This window comes from Theropithecus gelada, chromosome 1 (genome assembly GCF_003255815.1).
Source record: "Theropithecus gelada isolate Dixy chromosome 1, Tgel_1.0, whole genome shotgun sequence".
In the NCBI taxonomy this organism is placed as follows: Eukaryota; Metazoa; Chordata; class Mammalia; order Primates; family Cercopithecidae; genus Theropithecus; species Theropithecus gelada.
This window is the reverse complement of record NC_037668.1, coordinates 154,962,065-154,981,367: the sequence shown is the minus strand read 5'-3', so window position 1 is coordinate 154,981,367 and position 19,303 is coordinate 154,962,065. Positions and strand designations below refer to the sequence as shown.

At 43.6% G+C, this 19,303-nt stretch overlaps 1 protein-coding gene across 8 annotated transcripts in view; it reads left to right on the top strand.

Annotated features, from left to right (window-relative positions):
- Window positions 1–16,120, top strand: part of HHAT (hedgehog acyltransferase) — a 345,552-nt gene extending 329,432 nt beyond the window's left edge. For 4 of the 8 annotated variants that reach the window (XM_025389801.1, XM_025389791.1, XM_025389780.1 and 1 more), the window contains one exon: window positions 14,110–16,120. In XM_025389801.1, the coding sequence (XP_025245586.1) occupies window positions 14,110–14,201 (92 nt within the window). In that variant the 3' untranslated portion in view covers window positions 14,202–16,120. The remainder of the gene's footprint in view (window positions 1–14,109) is intronic. The other 4 variants (XM_025389761.1, XM_025389752.1, XM_025389741.1 and 1 more) reach the window with 2 other exon arrangements.
- Window positions 16,121–19,303: the final 3,183 nt, after the last annotated feature.

The window sequence follows — 19,303 nt, the reverse complement described above, 5'->3', positions numbered from 1 at the left end:
CCAAGGCATGGCAAGCTGCTTCACCTCCAGGGGCTGGCTGCAGGGGGCAATGTGGACAGCGCCACCACGGTAGCATCCTTGAGCTTGGATGCCTTTACCTGTGTTCCCCACACCCCTCCTTGTACAGGATCTGGGAGATGAGATGCCTTTTCCAAATACCATTTGTAAATGTTGGAGCCATGTTTTTTTCCGAACTAATCTCAGAACTGTTCTGCGCTCCTGTCAAGTTGCTTTTGAAGAAGGCAGTTCAGGTGGTTAAAATGAGCACTAGTGGGACCAAACCTATGGCCTCAGGATCCTTCACGAGAAATGGCTCCACAGCCACCTACTGCGTCACAGGCACAGCCCATCCTACTTTTAGGCAGGAGGAGCAGGGGAGACAGTGGGGATGCCTCTGGACAGCCTAGCCCCACTGCTGGATGAAGAGCAGCAGCTGCTGGAAGATGATGCACAGAAAAGCTCTTGCTCCACATACCTCCAGCTTTCAACTAGTCCCAATCTTCAGTGTGTTGATGAGCAAAATAGACTTTTGCAGACACAGTGGGAGCATGGAGGTGAGAACAAAGGCATCTTTGACAGGCAGGAACATTTCCTTCCCTTTCCAGAGCAGTGGCCTGCAATCCTAGCTCATCATCGCTTCTGAGAGCTCTGGGAAGAGTTGCTGCAGCCATGGCTGCTGCCCCTGGGAACTTGGCTTTATCATTCTGTTCTTTGCTCAGAAATTCAAGTCAAGTAATTTAGAATTCTTTATCCAACAACTGCTTTAGGAAAAGAACATATCAGAAGCATTTGCTGACATCACCTTTGAGATGTTCACGTAGTTTAGGCATCTCTGTCTTTCCTTTCCCTTACAACTCTTTCTGGCATTTTCATTTGGTGGTGGTAGGAGAGTGGGTGTGTGGAGTGCGTTCCTGCCCTTCCCTCCCTTGGTAAGTCCAGGTGTTCAGGACCAGAGCGCGCCAGGTGCCTCTTCTCCCAGGCACTTCCACAAGTGTAGAGGATGCCTAGACGGTGGGCACTTTCGTCAATTAACTTTGTGTTGCACAGGCTTGGAAAATGAGGACCAAATGTACATAGAGGGTGTGGTCTTGATCAGAGGTTTTGCCACAACTATTATTTTTAATGGCCTGAAGCAGGCAGTCTTGTGAATGGGTACTCCAAAGTCAACAACACTTTGTTTCTTCAGTCTCGTCTTTGTTTATTCATTGACCATTTTACCATGCATGCACTGGTTCCAGGGACATAGGAAGAAAGAAGGCAAGTACACAGGCTCGCAGACCAGGTTCTACCTCCCATCAAAGAAGGAATCTCCTCCCTTATGTTCTGGCCCACACGCTGTCTTGCTCCAGCCCAAGGAAGCTCAGTCTCTTGAGCTTGTTTTGGTGTCCAAGGGCCCAAGTGTCCCTTTTCCTCCTGGCGTCTCCTCTTTCCTCCCAGCCCTGCCCCTAAGGGTGCTCAGACCTCTTGGCATCACTCTTCTAAAGTAGACTTTTATATATTTGCAGCAACTGTCTTCTCTTCTGCAGGGTCTTACCATTACCAGGTAGATATCACTTAATCCATCAAACGCTCCTTTCATACCATGTTCCCACACTTCTGCCGCTCCATATTTGTATAGTTGGATTAAAAAACAAAATCTGAGTTCAAGTCCTGGATATCCTTGTTAACCTTCTGTCTCATTGATCTGTCTAATACTGACAGTGGGGTGTTCTGCACCAAGTGGACCTAATAGACATCTACAGAACTCTCCATCCCAAATCAACAGAATATACATTCTTCTCAGCACCACACCACAATTATTCCAAAACTGACCACACAGTTGGAAGTAAAGCACTCCTCAGCAAATGTAAAAGAACAGAAATCACAACAAACTGTATCTCAGACCACAGTGCAATCAAATTAGAACTCAGGATTAAGAAACTCACTCAAAACCACACAAATACATGGAAACTGAACAACCTGCTCCTGAATCACTACTGGGTAAATAATGAAATGAAGGCAGAAATAATAAGTTCTTTGAAAACAGTGAGAACAAAGAGACGACGTACCAGAATCTCTGAGACACAGCTAAAGCAGTGTTTACAGGGAAATTTATAGCACTAAATGCCCACAGGAGAAAGCAGGAAAGATCTAAAATCGGCACCCTAACTTCACAATTAAAAGAACTAGAGAAGCAAGAGCAAACACATTCAAAAGCTAGCAGAAGGCAAGAAATAACTAAGATCAGAGCAGAGCTGAAGGATATAGAGACACAAAAAAACCCTTCAAAAAAATCAATGAATCTAGGAGCTGGTTTTGTGAAAAGATCAACAAAATTCATAGACCGCTAGCAAGACTAATAAAGAAGAAAACAGAGAAGAATCAAATAGATGCAATAAAAAATGATAACGAGTATATAACCACCGACCCCAAAGAAATACAAACTACCATCAGAGAATACTATAAACACCTCTATGCAGATAAACTAGAAAATCTAAAAGAAATAGATAAATTCCTAGACACATACACCCTCCCAAGACTAAACCAAGAAGAAGTTCAATCTCTGAATAGACCAATAACAGGCTCTGAAATTGAGGCAATAATTAATAGCCTCCCAACCAAAAAAAGTCCAGGACCAGATGGATTCACAGTCGAATTCCACCAGAGGTACAAAGAGGAGCTGGTACCATTCCTTCTGAAACTATTCCAATCAATAGAAAAAGAGGGAATCCTCCCTAACTCATTTTATGAGGCCAGCATCATCCTGATGCCAAAGCCTGGCAGAGACACAACAAAAAAAGACAATTATAGACCAATATCCCTGATAAACATCAATGCAAAAATCCTCAATAAAATACTGGGAAACTGAATCCAGCAGCACATCAAAAAACTTATCCACCACAATCAAGTTGGCTTCATCCCTGGGATGCAAGGCTGGTTCAACATACACAAGTCAATAAACGTCATCCATCATATAAACAGAACCAAAGACAAAAACCACGTGATTATCTCAATAGATGCAGAAAAGGCCTTCAACAAAATTCAACAGCCTTCATGCTAAAAACTCTCAATAAACTAGGTATCAATGGGATGTATGTCAAAATAATAAGAGCTATTTATGACAAACAGCCAATATCATACTGAATGGGCAAAAACTGGAAGCATTCCCTTTGAAAACTGGCATAAGACAGAGATGCCCTCTCTCACTATTCCTATTCAACATAGTGTTGGAAGTTCTGGCCAGGGCAACTAGGCAAGAGGAAGAAATAAAGAGTATTCAAATAGGAAGAGAGAAAGTCAAATTTTCCCTGTTTGCAGATGACATGATTGTATATTTAGAAATCCCCATTGTCTCAGCCCAAAATCTCCTTAAGCTGATAAGCAACTTCAGCAAAGTCTCAGGATACAAAATCAATGTGCAAAAATCACAAGCATTTCTATATACCAATAACAGACAAACAGACAAATCATGAGTGAACTCCCATTCACAATTGCTACGAAGAGAATAAAATACCTAGGAATCCAACTTACAAGGGGTGTGAAGGACCCCTTCAAGGAAAACTACAAACCACTGCTCAATGAAATAAAAGAGGACACAAGCAAATGGAAGACCATTCCATGCTCATGGATAGGAAGAATCAATATCATGAAAATGGCCATACTGCCCAAAGTAATTTATAGATTCAATGCCATCCCCATCAAGCTACCAATGACTTTCTTTACAGAATTGGAAAAAAACTACTTTAAAGTTCATATGGAACCAAAAAACAGCCTGCATTGCCAAGACAATCCTAAGCAAAAAGAACAAAGCTGGAGGCATCAGGCTACCTGACTTCAAACTATAAGACAAGGCTACAGTAGCCAAAACAGCATGGTACTGGTACCAAAACAGAGAGATAGACCAATGGAACAGAACAGATACCTTAGAAATAACACCACACATCTACAAACATCTGATCTTTGACAAACCTGACAAAAACAAGCAATGGGAAAAGGATTCCCTATTTAATACATGGTGCTTGGAAAACTGGCTAGCCATAAGTAGAAAGCTGAAACTGGATCCCTTCCTTACACCTTATACAAACATTAATTCAAGATGGATTAAAGACTTAAATGTTAGAACTAAAACTGTAAAAACCCTAGAAGGAAACCTAAGCAATACCATTCAGGATATAGGCATGGGCAAGGACTTTACGACTAAAACACCAAAAGCAATGGCACCAAAAGCCAAAATAGACAAATGGGATCTAATTAAAGAGCTTCTGCACAGCAAAAGAAACTACCATCAGAGTGAACAGGCAACCTACAGAATGTGAGAAAATTTTTGCAATCTACCCAGCTGACAAAGGGCTCATATCCAGAACCTACAAAGAACTTAAACAAATTTACAAAAAAAAAAAAAGCAACCCCATCAAAAAATGGGCAAAGGATATGAACAGACACTTCTCAAAAGAAGACATTTATGCAGCCAACAGACGCATGAAAAAATGCTCATCATCACTGGCCATCAGAGAAATGCAAATCAAAACCACAATGAGATACCATCTCACACCAGTTAGAATGGTGATCACTAAAAAGTCAGGAAACAACAGATGCTGGAAAGGATTTGGAGAAACAGGAATGCTTGTACACTGTTGGTGGGAGTGTAAACTAGTTCAACCATTGTGGAAGACAGTGTGGCAATTCGTCAAGGATCTAGAACTAGAAATACCATTTGACCCAGCCATCCCATTACTGGGTACATACCCAAAGGATTATAAATCATGCTACTATAAAGATACATGCACACATATGTTTATTGCAGCACTATTCACAATAGCAAAGACTAGGAACCAACCCAAATGTCCATCAATGATAGACTGGATTAAGAAAATGTGGCACATATACACCATGGAATACTATGCAGCCATAAAAAAGGATGAGTTCTTGTCCTTTGCAGGTACATGGATGAAACTGGAAACCATCATTCTCGGCAAACTATCTCAAGGACAGAAAACCAAACACTGCATGTTCTCACTCATAGGTGAGAATTGAACAATGAGAACACTTGGATACAGGGCAAGGAACATCACACACAGGGACCTGTCGGGGGGTGGGTGGCAGGGGGAGGGATAGCATTAGGAGAAATACCGAATGTAAATGACGAGTTAATGGGTGCAGCACACCAACATGGCACATGTATACATATGTAACAAACCTGCACGTTGTGCACATGTACCATAGAACTTAAAGTATAATAAAAAAAGAAGTTAAAAAATTAAATAAAGAGGCCGGGCACGGTGGCTCAAGCCTGTAATCCCAGCACTTTGGGAGGCCGAGACGGGCGGATCACGAGGTCAGGAGATCAAGACCATCCTGGCTAACACGGTGAAACCCCGTCTCTACTAAAAAATACAAAAAAAAAAAAAAAATTAAATAAAGTACAAAAATCTGCTAAGTTTAGCTGTTTTCATCTTACTCAATTTTAACTCATTAGTGTCAGCTCATCCTCCTATCCTACCTAGTTTTTGGAACTCCTATCTCTGTTATCTGTGTCATCACTGAGTCTTTTGTCATCTGCACAATTGGATCCCAGAGCTGTGGAGCTGAACATGAGGTGTAGGGGAGGAGCGTGGTGGCCCCAGAGTATGCCCTCAGCCTTCGGTGGCACCTTTGCATAAGGCCTCAAACAAAGACGCAGACTGTGCCTATGGCAAGAATCCAGGCTGCTTGTCTGAATGCTAAGCACACAGTAGGTGCTTCATAAATACGGATGTGAGTGAGCGGTTGTCAGGCACGTCTGACAAGAAGCCTGATTCGTGGTGTGCCATCCCCGTTTCAGGAAAGTGGCTTCCATGAGCTCATTTGCTAGGCAGCATCCACTGTGTTTTATAGTGTGGTCATGAATTAATAATGAACAACACTCCTAATTAGGCTGGAATAAAAACACAGGTTAAAGAAGAGAAACAGCTGGGGAAGTGTGTTCTGACTGTGCAGCCTCTGGCTCCGGGGGCTTGATTTGGAGGTGTAGCAACCACTGCAGTGGACAGTTTTCTGGAAAGCAGGTCCCCTACCCAGTTGTCCCCGGAGAGAGAAAATGTTTGTTTTTTCCAGCACCCCTTCTGCTTGTGCTGTCAGAATAAGAAAAAGTGGCTCTGGCTGGTTGTCCCCACTCCCTGCATTTCAGGTGGAATGATTTTACTTCATGGAAGTGAGTGCTTTAGTAAGTGCTTGCCTGCGGGGCTTGCATCGGGAGTCAGGGAAGGATGAAAAATGTGGTAGAAGTTGGCCTCATCAGGATGTGAAATTGACTGTGAACAATGTGATTTATTAAAGACCACTGTTTGTGCTGGTTAAAATGTGCACTCAGCTCCTAGCAAGGATCTCTTGCTCAGAATGGCGAAAGCTCCCTGAGGGTGGTCCCAGCTGCCCCTTCCTCTGTCTCTCCTTGCCAAATTCCCTTGCAGGCTCAGCCCTTAGCAGGGGCCATGTAATTGTGGCTTTAAGGGTTTTAATAAAGGATCATGCAGGCACTGGGAACATTCTCTTCAATGCTCACAGTCTAAATTAGGCACTAACCAAGACAAAGGATATAAGCATGCTCATCCATGCTTTCTCTGTCCCCCACTACGAAGACAAGAAAGGGCGGCCCCAGGAGATGGGGGGACGGAGTGAGTGAGTGATAGCTGAGGTCTAAAAACACCATCCTGAAGCTCCTTCCTCCCTGTCACCTTGAGCACCTGGAGTAGGGGGATGAAATGAGATTTGGAGGCCAAGGATTTGAAGGAAAAGAATCCTGGCCAGGAGGGTTCACCGTGTGGCCTGAAGCAAGCTGCTGCTTTCTGAGCTTCAGTGGCCAAGTGCACTGTGGAGTCACACAGCCCTGAGTTCTAATGTCCAGTGAGCATTTAGACCTTGGGAAAACTACTTCTCTGGGCCTTAGTTTCCGTATCTACTAAATGGGGCTGGTGACACCTGTCTGATAAGGTGGTTGTGAGAATGTGGGATGTACCCAGCCAAGCCACATGTAATGCTCAGTAAATGTCTGTCTCCTCTGCTCCATGCGTGAGCACCCAGTTTAGTAGGAAGCCCTTCCCCCTGCAGATTCCCCTACAACAGTAGTTCCCAAAGTGTGGTTCTCAGACCAGCAGCATCCACATCACCTGGGAACGCACTAGAAATGCAGATTCTCAGGCCTACCCCAGACCTACTGGATCAGAAACTGTGGGGTGGGGCCCTGCAGTCTGCATTTCACCTCCAGGTGGTTCTGACCTGGGATTTTCTGCTTCAATTTTGAACAGATGACAACCATCTAGTCCTTTCTCCTGAGAGGATGTGAAAGTGACAGCTGACCATTTTTTGAAAAAAACTGTGAGGCCTGAACACTGGGGTTTGAGTTCCAGGTGCGTACACTCTGTGAGGGTAAGGAATTATTATTAGAACCTTGAGGTAGCAAAAGCCTGTTCTTCAAAGCTTCTGTCCAGCTCCGCCTGTGTATGGAGTTAGATCCAGTGGTTTATAGGCTCAGAAGCCTGGGGCAGCTTTGCTCTTGCTGTGTATCTTTTGATAAGGAAACCAGCCCTCTGACGGAAGAAGGCTCCTGCCTCGTAGGCTTATTAAGATTAAAACTCTAAATTTAGCTCTGGAGGAAGGTCTGCAGGCTCAAGGCCATTTGATGAATGACTCCACGATATCTGCAGACTGCAACTGCTGGAGTAAATAAGATTTAAATACAGCTGCCAAGCCACCTTATCATTCCCCCCTATCAGATCTGAACACGGTTAAACTAAGTGCTGTCAGAGCCAGCTCATTGAATGAAGGCAGCAGTGCATAAAGTCATTCTGAATAATTAATGAAATAATGGTTGTGAAGCTGGTGGGATGGTGCAGAGAGTGCTAGGGCAGGGCCAGTGTGTTTGCAGATCCGGTGTCAGCACCCTAGGACTAGGATCTGGTGCATGAAGCAGTTCTTTAAGGAAAGAAGCACTCATTCTCCAGTGGCCTCAAAATAGAAAATGCCACCAAAGCAGAGATATGTGACATTCGGGATATCTAACAAACGTCAGGGCACAGGCATGGACCTGTAGATCCAAAGAGATGGTGGCCAAGTGCAAGAGCAGGCCCTTGGGGCCCCTGCAGAACCACATGTGACCCCTCTTTTTGTAGAAGACAAGTCATGAGGGAGAGGCCAGGACCATGGCTTTTACTCACTCTAGGGTAGCATATCATTCTTTTAATGTCAGGTATAGTCTCTCTGATGCACACCAACTGAGTGTCAGCCTTGAGGGCACATGCTGAGGATAGGCTCAGAGTCAGTGACAGAGGCCCCCAAATTCATCAGTCACCAAGTCTTATAAATCCCTCTGTGGCAGCATCTCCTGGAGTTGCCTCTTTCCCTTCACTCTACTTCCCCATTGGATATCTCCTTCTCTGAGCCAGCCCATTAGCAAACCCTCTGGAGGTTGAAATTCATCAGCCGCACATTGGTGTTAACCAGGATGGCTGTGTGGGCTGTTTCATGTGCACAGTGCACCCTACGGACATGGATGGATATGTTGGTGACATTTAAGAATCGTATTAGGTTGCTGCAAAAGTAATTGCGGTTTTGCCGTTGAAAGTAATGACAAAAACCACAATTACTTTTGCTCCAACCTAATATATCCTTCACATTTGCAGACTTAGGCTTTGACCAAGAAGAGTTTGTCTTAGGAGGTGAATCTTGTTTTCTTTACCACCTGGTAGTTCTTAGGAGTAATGGGAATCTCCTCTCTTTCCTTTCTTAGACTGGTTTTGAGTCACTGGGGGACATTGCTCTATGGGACCAGAAAGTAAGAATCTATCATTTTAGCTGTAAGGACCCAAAGGCCAAGCTGGGAAGGTCATAGCGCTGTTCAACCCTCAGAACTGGGAGCCAGCAAGGTGATGACTGCACAGTGGACGAGCCAGAGGGACAGCAGGCAGTGGGGTGCTGGAGTCTCTAGCCTTGGTGGAAGGAGGAAGTTAAGGCAGTATTAATGCTAGATAAATAGTGGGTAATGGTAGATTTTAAAAACTAAGGGACAGACATCATTCAGACTATTTTCCACATAGGACTCAACCTGAAACCCCAGGCTTGGGATATGGACTCTGGGCCTTTGTGAGGCGATGTGACTTCAAGTAAGATTATCACTATCGGATTGAAATCAAAACCAAAGTTTGAGAATCCGCTAGCTGGGTGCTCTATGACAAGTTATTTACCTTTCTGAGCCCCAGTTTCTCCCTCTTAAAATGAGAATAGTAATTTCTACCTCAGAGTGTTGTAAGAATTAACTAAGATTGTGTATTCTTTGTGAATGGTGTAGTAGATTGCATATTCTTTGTAGAGCATTTACATGTAGACAGACTATGGTGCTGGGTGGCTAGGAAGAAAGCTTCCCTGAAGTTTGTTCACGTGCTGGCCATCAGCCATTTTCTTCTAAAAATGGGTACCAGTAGGATGTGGTCTTTGAAAAAGCCCTGTTAGAGACAAGATGGCAGTCACAGGCTCAGGAGTGCTGCCCAGCCTGACAGCCAAGTGAGCCTGTGATGCGGTAATTGATAGCTCAGACACAATTCAGCAACTCAATTAACTCATGTCCCATTAGGATGGATTGATTTATTCCTTGGGATAGGAATTTGTGCTGATTCAGCAACAGCAGCCTTCCCACTGCTGAATGCATCTGCGTGGTTAAGAAAGCTTTTCCAGTGCTCCTGCTCCCCAGAGGCCTCAGGGGGAAGAAGGCATGATTAGGGGAGACCAGTGTTCAGTCCTACACACAACAAGTCCCTCTCCCCCTAGGAAGATGAAGGACTGAAGGTCCATCATTATTTTATATATATATATATGTATATATTCATTAGATAGAGGCTCACTCTGTTGCCCAGGCTAGAGGTGCAGTGGCACAATTTTGGCTCACTGCAATCTCTGCCTCCCAGGTTCAAGTGATTCTTGTGCCTCAGCCTCCCGAGTAGCTGTGATCACAGGTGCACACCACCATACCCTGCTAATTTTTGTATTTTTAGTAGATACAAAGTTTTGCCATGTTGGCCAAACTGTTCTTGAACTCCTGGCCTCAGGTGACTTGAGCGCCTCGGGCTCCCAAAGTGCTGGGACTATGGGCATGAGCCACCGTGCCTGGCCTACCATCATTTTGAAAATGAATTTTGGGCCGGGCCCGGTGACTCACGCCTGTAATCCCAGCACTTTGGGAGGCCGAGGCAGGCAGATCATCTGGGGTCAGGAGTTGGAGACCAGCCTGAGCAACAAGGAGAAACTCTGTCTCTACTAAAAATACAAAATTAGCTGGGAGTAGTGGCGCATGCCTGTAATTGCAGCTACTTGGGAGGCTGAGGCAGGAGAATCACTTGAACCTGGGAGGCAGAGGTTGAGGTGAGCCAAGATCATGCCATTGCACTCCAGTCTGGGCAACAAGAGCGAAACTCCATCTCTAAATAGTGCCTGACTGCATTGGGATAAATGGTATTCCTCCTGGAATTCATGTGGACCTGGTACCTCAGCATGTTACTTCATTTGGAATCACCATTCATGATGATTCTGTCATCATAAATCTTACTCCTGAGGTCAGGAAAGGATAAGGAACCCTTGACAGCCGTCTGGTACATGCCAGGTCTACTGTCTGTAGGAACATGTGTGCATTAAAAAGTCCAGTGAGCTGTGGGTATGTAACAGAATTATCAAGTGGCCCTATATTAATCTTTTGTATTTCTAAAACACTTTTAAAAGCACTACCAAATCTGTGATCTTATTTTATTTGCATGTATGCTTTTAAAAAAATTATTCTGAGCTCTCATTGTGTAGATGGGGAAACTGAGGCCCTAATAGGATCTCATAATACAGTCAGGATTATAAGAAGTCCTCCTAAGTGCTATCTAGCCACCTCTCTGGATGGCATATACAGTAAGAATGGGGAGAATTTTCAGAACCTAGCTATGGCCTGTGCTAAACATGTCTATGCCTCACCTCTGGGCAATCTTGGGGACAGTCTTCCTTATAGTCCTGTGTGTTAGGCGGAAGCTTTCACAGGGTGTCACTTGATAGCCACAGGTGCCAAGCAGAGCTGTGCAATGCCCCAGGCCTAGCATTGTGTAAATGAAGCATCCCCATTGGCCCATCTCCACAGCTGGCCACTGGGCTCCATGTTTACCAAACACTGCTGATGCCTCACTCCAAACACAGCTGAAGTCCAGGAGTGCTTTCTGTGTCCAAAGCCCACTCCCCTCATCCTGCTCCCTGAACCCACTGAGGAGCAGGTGTTGGCCAGTCCCCTGGCATCTGTGCCTGAGCCGCAGTAATGAGAGTTCTGAGGGCTTCCAGCAGGATGGGTCCATCTGGAAGTTCTGGGAAAGTACCTGGCTGTATTGAGCTAAATAGTGTTCCCCCACAAATTCATGTATACCTGGCACCTCAGAATGTGACTTCATTTGGGAATAGGTTATTTACAGATGTAACTTGTCAGGTATCTTGAGAGGAAATCCTGGATTTGGGATAGCCTTTAAATCCGATGACTGGTGCCCTTAGAAGAAGAGGAGAGGACAGAGGGAAGAAGGCTCTGTGAAAATGGATGCTGCCATAAGCCAAGGGATCCTAGGAGCCACCAGAAGCTGGAAGAGGTAAGGAAGGGTTCCTGCCAACACCTTGATTTCAGACTTCTGGCCTCCAGAACTAAGAATACATGTCTATTGTTTTAATCCACTAAGTTTGGTAAGTTGTTATGGCAGCCACAGGACACATACTGGCTGCCTAGCAGGAAGTGGAGCTGTGGGGCTGGTCCTGGAGCCAGGCTGCCAGGGGTCCTCTGCTGCCCTCACCTCTCTTGCCTGCGGGGCCTGGGAGAACACTGTGGAAAGCTAGGCTAAGGCGCAAGGAAGGCCAGGGCTTGACTTCCCTGTTGTCACTCTAATCTTGGTGGAGAAAGACTTCCGTGCCCTCTCACCATTATTATTACTACCTTTTTTTAGTTTCTGTGCTATGCTAGGCACCGTGCAAGTCTTTACATCATTTCACTCCCTCCTTGTAAGGACACTGTTCAGTAAGTTGCTCTATCCCTAGTTTTTCATTTGAGGTTCATTAACTTGCTCAAGGTTCCACAGCTGGCAAGTGGCAGAGCCAGAATTTGAACTCATCCCACTTAAGAGCCTGCACATGTATCACTATGCTACAGTGACTTCCCCATGCCATATTAATAATTATGGTAGCTAATGGTTGACATAGCAAGAAGACAGCCTGTAACCATCCCCAGGGGCTTCCTGCAGCCTCCTTCCTATTCCTACCACTGTCTGCCTGCCTCTTCCCTATGCAGCAGCCACGTCACATGATCCCCGTTCCTTGGATGGCCTGTAAGGTTACACATCAGGTGGTCTTCCTCTGGTAGCTGGTCCCTGTCCCTTGCCATCTGACAAACTCTTGCTCAGCCCATGTGGCCCAGTTTAAATGTGCTCTGTGCAGTCCATCATCCAGCGCTTACCACATGGATCATAAGTCCCACTGGGGGTGTGTGTGTGTGTGTGTGTGTGTGTGTGTGTGTCTTTCCCAAGTTGGAGTGGGAGTGCTTTTGACACGGGACTGGGTCTTTCCATTTTGCCATCTTGTATCTTCCCCAGCATCTCTGGCTCTCCAGAACCCCCAATCAATGTTTAAGTGAAACATGCAGAAGACATGAAGATTGTTAAGCAACAAATACTCAGCAGAAAGGGCTGTTAATTTTAAAAAAAGAAGAAGAAAAAGAAAAGAACATCAGATATTCTAAGACAAGTATTTGTAGAGGGAATCACTAAAAGCTTTCAGTTTTGAAAGCAAATATTTAATTTAGGCTCCCCCTTCTGTGTGCTTACAAATGGCACTAAATTCAGTATAATGCTCAATCTACATTTTGAGATTTACTATGGGACTCATGGACTTTAAGAAAAAAATGTAGTTCATTGTAAATGCCTACATTTCACAGTCATTCTTTTCTTTTAACACAATTGGAGTGACAAAGGTAATGACTTCCTAGCTAGCCATATTCAAAAGAAATGTCAAAAATTTAAATTTATAAAGCTCTCTGTGAAATGTTGTGATGCTCCCAATCAAATGACCCTCCTGATCTTGCCTGGCACCCTTTTCCTCTCGGCTGCTGGCACCTTCCTGTCTCATTGCCAAGGATAGGCCACATCTGCAAGTCTCTATCCCACCCCCCCCACTTAGAACTCTTGAAAGCTCTCGGGAGGCTGACCAAGGACAGAGGATCCTATATTTGGGCTTCAGGATCCTAAATGCCCCAGGGCTCAGAGCTCCTATTAGTGCTATTTCACACTTACTACAAGTTTAAAAAAAGAAAACCAACAACGGTGAGGATGATGATGGTGATTTTTGTGTCTTGTCCATGAATCACATAGTATTATTCTAGGGGAAACGTACCTTGGTTTCAAACAACTCATCTACAAGTACGGGTTTTGGAACATGACCTACATGTTTACAGTGGCACGTGAGACTACTTTTTCTCAGACTCATGGACTTTTTTCCTTTTTCAATTACTAACTGCTTTAGTCCTCTAAACATGGATACTTCTTCTTCTTCTTTTTTTTTTTAAACCAATACTGGGTCTAACTCTGTGGCCCAAGCTAGATTGCAGTGGTGCATTCATAGCTCACTGTAACCTCTAACTCCTGATCTCAAGTGATCCTTCCTCCTTGGCCTCTCAAGTAGCTAGGACTACAGAAACACGCCACCAGGCCTGGCTGATTGATGGATTGTAGAGATGAGGTTTCACTATGTTTCCCAGCCTGGTCTCCAACTCTTGGACTCAAGTGATCCTCTCACCTCAGTCTCTCTAAGTGCCAGGATTACAAGTGCCTGGCCCTAAACATGGATTGTTTTAAAGAAAAACAAGCTTTTCTTTAAAAGCTTGCCCTATTTCTAAACATGGTTTGTGTTTGCAATAGTGCACTCCTCATTTTATGCTGACTCTGATGCTAATGTAGGACTCAATTGCTGAAGTTGTCGTTACAGCAGACTTTCCAGGAGGCCTGTGTTGTTTCTCAGGTTGCCTTCTCCAAAAGGGGACAGTTTGCCCATATGGGACATCCTGCCCCAAGCATTTCTAACTGCTCTTCCATCTCTGTCCTCCCTCTGCAGGCTGGCCATGGGTGACCCTCTCTGTCCTGGGATTCCTGTACTGCTACTCCCACGTGGGCATTGCCTGGGCCCAGACCTACGCCATGGACTAATGCTGTTGGGTCCAGGCCAGTCCTTGCTGCTGGCCTCCAAGGCAAACAGTGCCTCACCCTGACCTCTCACTCCAGGACAGCCTCTAAGGGATTTGATCTGTTCATCTTCGGTTGAATGTTCTCACTCCAAGACTGGATGCTGGATCTCACAGAAAATTCACAGCCAGACAATCTTGTAACCTGGAGTCTTTGAAATCTTCTACCCCAACCCATCATTTTCCTATTGAGGAAGCTGGGGTCCAGGGCAGTTTTGTGTCTTGCCCAACTATACAAGGTGACATTTTGGTCTAGAACCTACTCTCATGAGCCCTTTGCATTCTTTCCCCTTAAGCAAGAATAGAATGTAGTGTACATTTATTGAGACACAGAAATCCTGATTAGTGATAGGCCTGTCTTCTGGGCAGTATTTCTAAAATATTTGAGTGATGTTGATGTTTAAGTGACCTCCTTCATCACATCCCACAGTGTCTCTAGAAGCAGCACTAGGGTTTGAGCTTCACACTTCAGCCTCTCTGTAGGAAAGAGAGCAAGCCACAGCTGTCTTTTGAATTACCTAGTCCAAGAAGACAGTAGCAGCCCTGTAGCATTCTAAGGCATCCATACCCAAGGAGTCCTGTGATTGGAGCTTCAGCAGGGTGATCTACATTTGGGTGCTTGTTTCTGAGATTTGCAGAGAAGTATAACATGGTAGTTCCTCTACCTTACAGTTAATAGTTTCTTAATACAGAATCAGCATTTAGAAACCACAGGATAGTGTATCCACAGATGGGTGCTATCAGGCTAGTCATGAGGATGGTGTCCTGGAGTCTTGTCCACCCTCTCCACATGTCTCAAAAGTCATCCTCCTACTCAGTGATTCACGTTTAGTGGTTTATATTGTTATGGTTTGATTCAAATGGAGCCTTTTTTGTCATGTAGATAATCTACATGTTTGTAGAATTATTTTTAATATGTTTGAGGAAAATGTTTAAAATCTAAATATATTCACATAACTTGATTATTCACTCCTCTAAAAAGATGCTGGATAGGCTACCAAAGGTCCCAAGTGGTAGATAATTCAGAATACTTCTGTGTGAATTTGGAATTTTTTTTTTTGGAGTGGGGAGGGGTAAAGGAGCCTTAAAATTTGAATCCATAATATATCTAATTACAGGAGAATTTACAACACCTCAAGTAGGTGAATTAAGTTGTCATTGAGTGAAAGGCTCACTTGGACCTAGTGCTGCCTCCTGTTTGTTACATAGCATGGCCCTTATGTCTTGAGTTGAGGTTATCAACTCAACGAGGCTTAAACTCCTAGAGTACAGGACCATTTTGTTGACTGTCTTTCTTCATAGCTTCTCTGCTTGGCAAAGAGATGGGAGGGGAGCCAGATACTGACTACCCTGGGTGGGCACATTATGTGTTAACTAAAGCAAAAGAGAGAGGCCAGAGAGGGGCAGGTAAACCTGCATAGCAGCAGCCTCAGCAGCTGTCTTGGTAAAGGAGAGAGACAGACATGGGGCCGGTGATTCCAGGGTGCTCAGAAGTTTTAGGAGGGAATGAGCCTCAGGGAGGAGTGGGCACCTACATGAATGCAGTAAACCTTCATGGACTAACACTCATTCAGGATTTCTGGCCAGCCAGAGGGAGTTCGGCTGAAGTTTACTCGGAAAGAAAGGGCTTGCTAAGAAAAAAAGAAGTATAAAAATGATGATATGGAAGTGTCTAATGTATGTGTACATGTAAGTAATACAAAAGTTTTGAGCTCTTCCAAGTATACCATTTATAGAAAAACAAATAGGCTTATTCATTCATTAAACTATTTTGGAAGAGTCAGTGGATATATTTGAAAGTGGCAATCCTGAATTTCTTTTAAACTATTATATGATTCATAGTGGTTCTCAGGAATTAATAAATGATTACTGTGTTTAGCTCTGTATTTGAGGCTGATTAATTAATATGTGGATTATCCAGGACCATTGTTTTGCTTAACCTCTTCCTACTCCCCAGCTGTAATATGAAAATGATAATGCTTCTTTCCTCATGCATATTAACTAAAATCTTGTAGTTACTCTGAATAGTGGTGCCTGGGCACACAGAGGAGTTCAGTCAGGGACACTGGACATGTCATCAGCCCTGGGCAACTTCAGGCACAGTGTTGGGAAAAGACTAGACAAGGTCCCAAGGTCAGCTCCAGACCCTGGATCCTCTGATACCAGCCTCACTCTGCGGGCAAGACCAAGAGCTCCAAGCACAATCGCCAAGATGCTACCCAAGGAGGGAAGCAAGATACCTGAAGGACACCCAAACCTTAGTCATTCTAATTCTTGGGACCACACAAGAAGACTGAAAGGTTATTTTTTCAAATTAATTTGTTTGAAGTGTCAGGAGAAAACATTTTGTTCCGTTAAAGATAGCAGGCCTCAAGAAAAAATAAATCAATGACACAAATAATTGTATAATAATCTATATATTGGGAGAATAGCAATTTTGGTGGGGGAGGGGGAGGCTTCCCCTTACAGAAATTGAGACTGCTCACTTGCTTATTTAAAATAATACAACCATTGACAAAGAAAATAGTAAATTAACCATAATATAATGAGTTTGGTTTTTAGCAGGTATATCAGAATATATCCATACAATAGTGTTCCCTTCAGTGTGGACAACATGAGAAGCCAAATTATCGTGATACTACTGGCCTCAGTGCCTTTTGAGAAAGCCTCTCTGAGGCCTTTCTCAGGGAAATTATTTCATTTTAAAACAAAAAACCCTCTTTTTGAAATCATTGAACTCCATCTGGCACCCAAAACATGGCATTCATTACTTAGCTCTATGTTACTGGTCCTTTTGACTAATTACAAAAATCATATTCACAGAGATGTTTTGCAACATTGAAGAGATCTAAATAGAATGCTTTAGGCTGGGCGTGGTGGCTCACACCTGTAATCCCAGCACTTTTGGGAGGCTGAGGCAGGTGGATCACTTGAGGTCAGGAGTTTGAGACCAGCCTGGGCAACAGAGTGAGACCCTGTCTCAAAAATAAATAAATAAATAATAAAGAATGCTTTAATACCTTATTAGTGATACTTTTGAAACAAACATCAATAATTTGGGATTTTAAATATATCACCCTTAAATTATTTTTATAATGCTTTTGTACAATTTGATTAAATCAGTTGCACAAAACGTAAGGAAACATTACACTGCACACAATGTAAGGAAACATCATTAAAAATACTGTACCTACCCCTACTGCAATCCTATAAGATCAAGCAGAGGCTTGTAGGTCAGATTCCCCATCCCCTAATTAAGTTACACTGTCTATAATAAGAGAAGTGCCATGTTTGTAAAGTGGTCCACTGGATGGTAAATAAGAACTCAGGTTGGCAATACTGTGGAGCCTTGCCATGAGCAGGAAGCAATACCTATTAAAAGAGCAAAACTGAAACCATGCTGGTGTATGGGACTATTTCGATTAGAGGCAAAATACCTTAATAGCTTCTGAGACTATCAATGAAGTGTAAAGCACAGATCAGAGCTCATATTGTAGACACTGAGTCATTCAAAAAAGATTGTTATATTCTTCATACTATGTTTTAAAAGGTGCAAGGGAAACATTAATATATTTTATACAAATTTCAATCCAAATTGTTCAAAATAAAAAAGTGTACATCTAAGTAAGTGGGGGGGGGGGGTGGTCAGCTTCTGGTGTATCAGATCCATGTGTCATACAGTTTTCCGTGATACCAGGCATTGAGGTCAACATCTCTGCCCTTGTACAGCAACTGCAGCTGGACCCTAAGATTGTACAGCCACATACGTTCATGTCCATTCTCTCACTATTTGGTACTTTGACACACAGTCTTGGTGAATCTGGAACTGTAAGTTCTCCAAAAACTGTAAGTGCTGTCCACATAAGAGCTTCCCAAACTCTTGAATAGAAAATACCAAACTAGGTCACAACTTAAGTCACAACTGTCATCTTAGGCCAGAACAGCCAATTCAGTGACTAAAATTAATGTAAGGAAAGGCAAAAGCAAGTATCATGTATAAAATAGTTTATTACCATAATAAATAAAACTTTTTTTTACAAATATCATTTGTGCTTGTTTAAAAATGTTGAGAAGGGAGTATCATCAATGGAGGGGCCTGCACGTTCCTCTTAACATTCCCAAGCCACAGATATACAGTGGTGTTCTTGGCAGCATCCTCAGCTGACCACAAAAATAGTATCAGCTCATTTACACTTTTGTTTATTCATGCTCATTTGGACAAAGTGACAGATGCAAAGGAAAAAGAAAAACCCAATAAGGGATTTGGCAGGACTCAATGGAAAGCGTATTAATATAAGGAGAAGCCCCAGAATGGTGAACTGCTCATGAGTAGAAGTGTCCTTGAGGTGCCGGCGAAACGTCGGATGTGGACAGTCTCCAACTGATGCACAAATACAGCATCGGAATATAAAGAGAATACATTCATTAGGGGAGGGTGCATCCTTCTTAACGTAAGATCAGTTTATATCCTGATACGAGATCTGTGAACTTCTCATTGAACAACTAATGGATCCATCGGGTGACTCAGAAGCCAGATAAAGAGACAAGGGCTGTAAGAAAAGTTTAATGGCAGGCAGGGAGGGCACCCACCGCTCTGGCACCTGCAGGGAATTCAAGTCCAGTTCTAGAGGTTCCAGAATAAGTCTGATATGCTCACATGAGAATGAAGTTTCACTTTGAATTTAAGCTGCAGATAAATTCACATTGATTCTTTTGAGCTGTAGGGGGTAGAAATTAAAACTTCTCAACATGAACACCTTTGGTGAGAAAATGGTTTTTTCTCTGATGTTTGTTTGCAGTCAGTGCTGAGAGGATCATGAAGTCTCCTCCAGATGGAGGGCACAGGAGCTGGTGAAGGTAATCTTAATTGAAGCGAGTGAGAAGGCAGTATATAGAGCAATAACAATGATTTAGCAACAGAGGGAGGCTGTCTGGGGCATCAAGTGTGCCCTCAATGGCCTCCTCTTTAAGCAACACTAGGTGATAAGGGAGGAGAGAGGAAGGGGCGTTGGCAGCTCTATCACAGCTGGAGTTCCATTCAAGGGTCTTAAGGCTAAACGTCTTTAT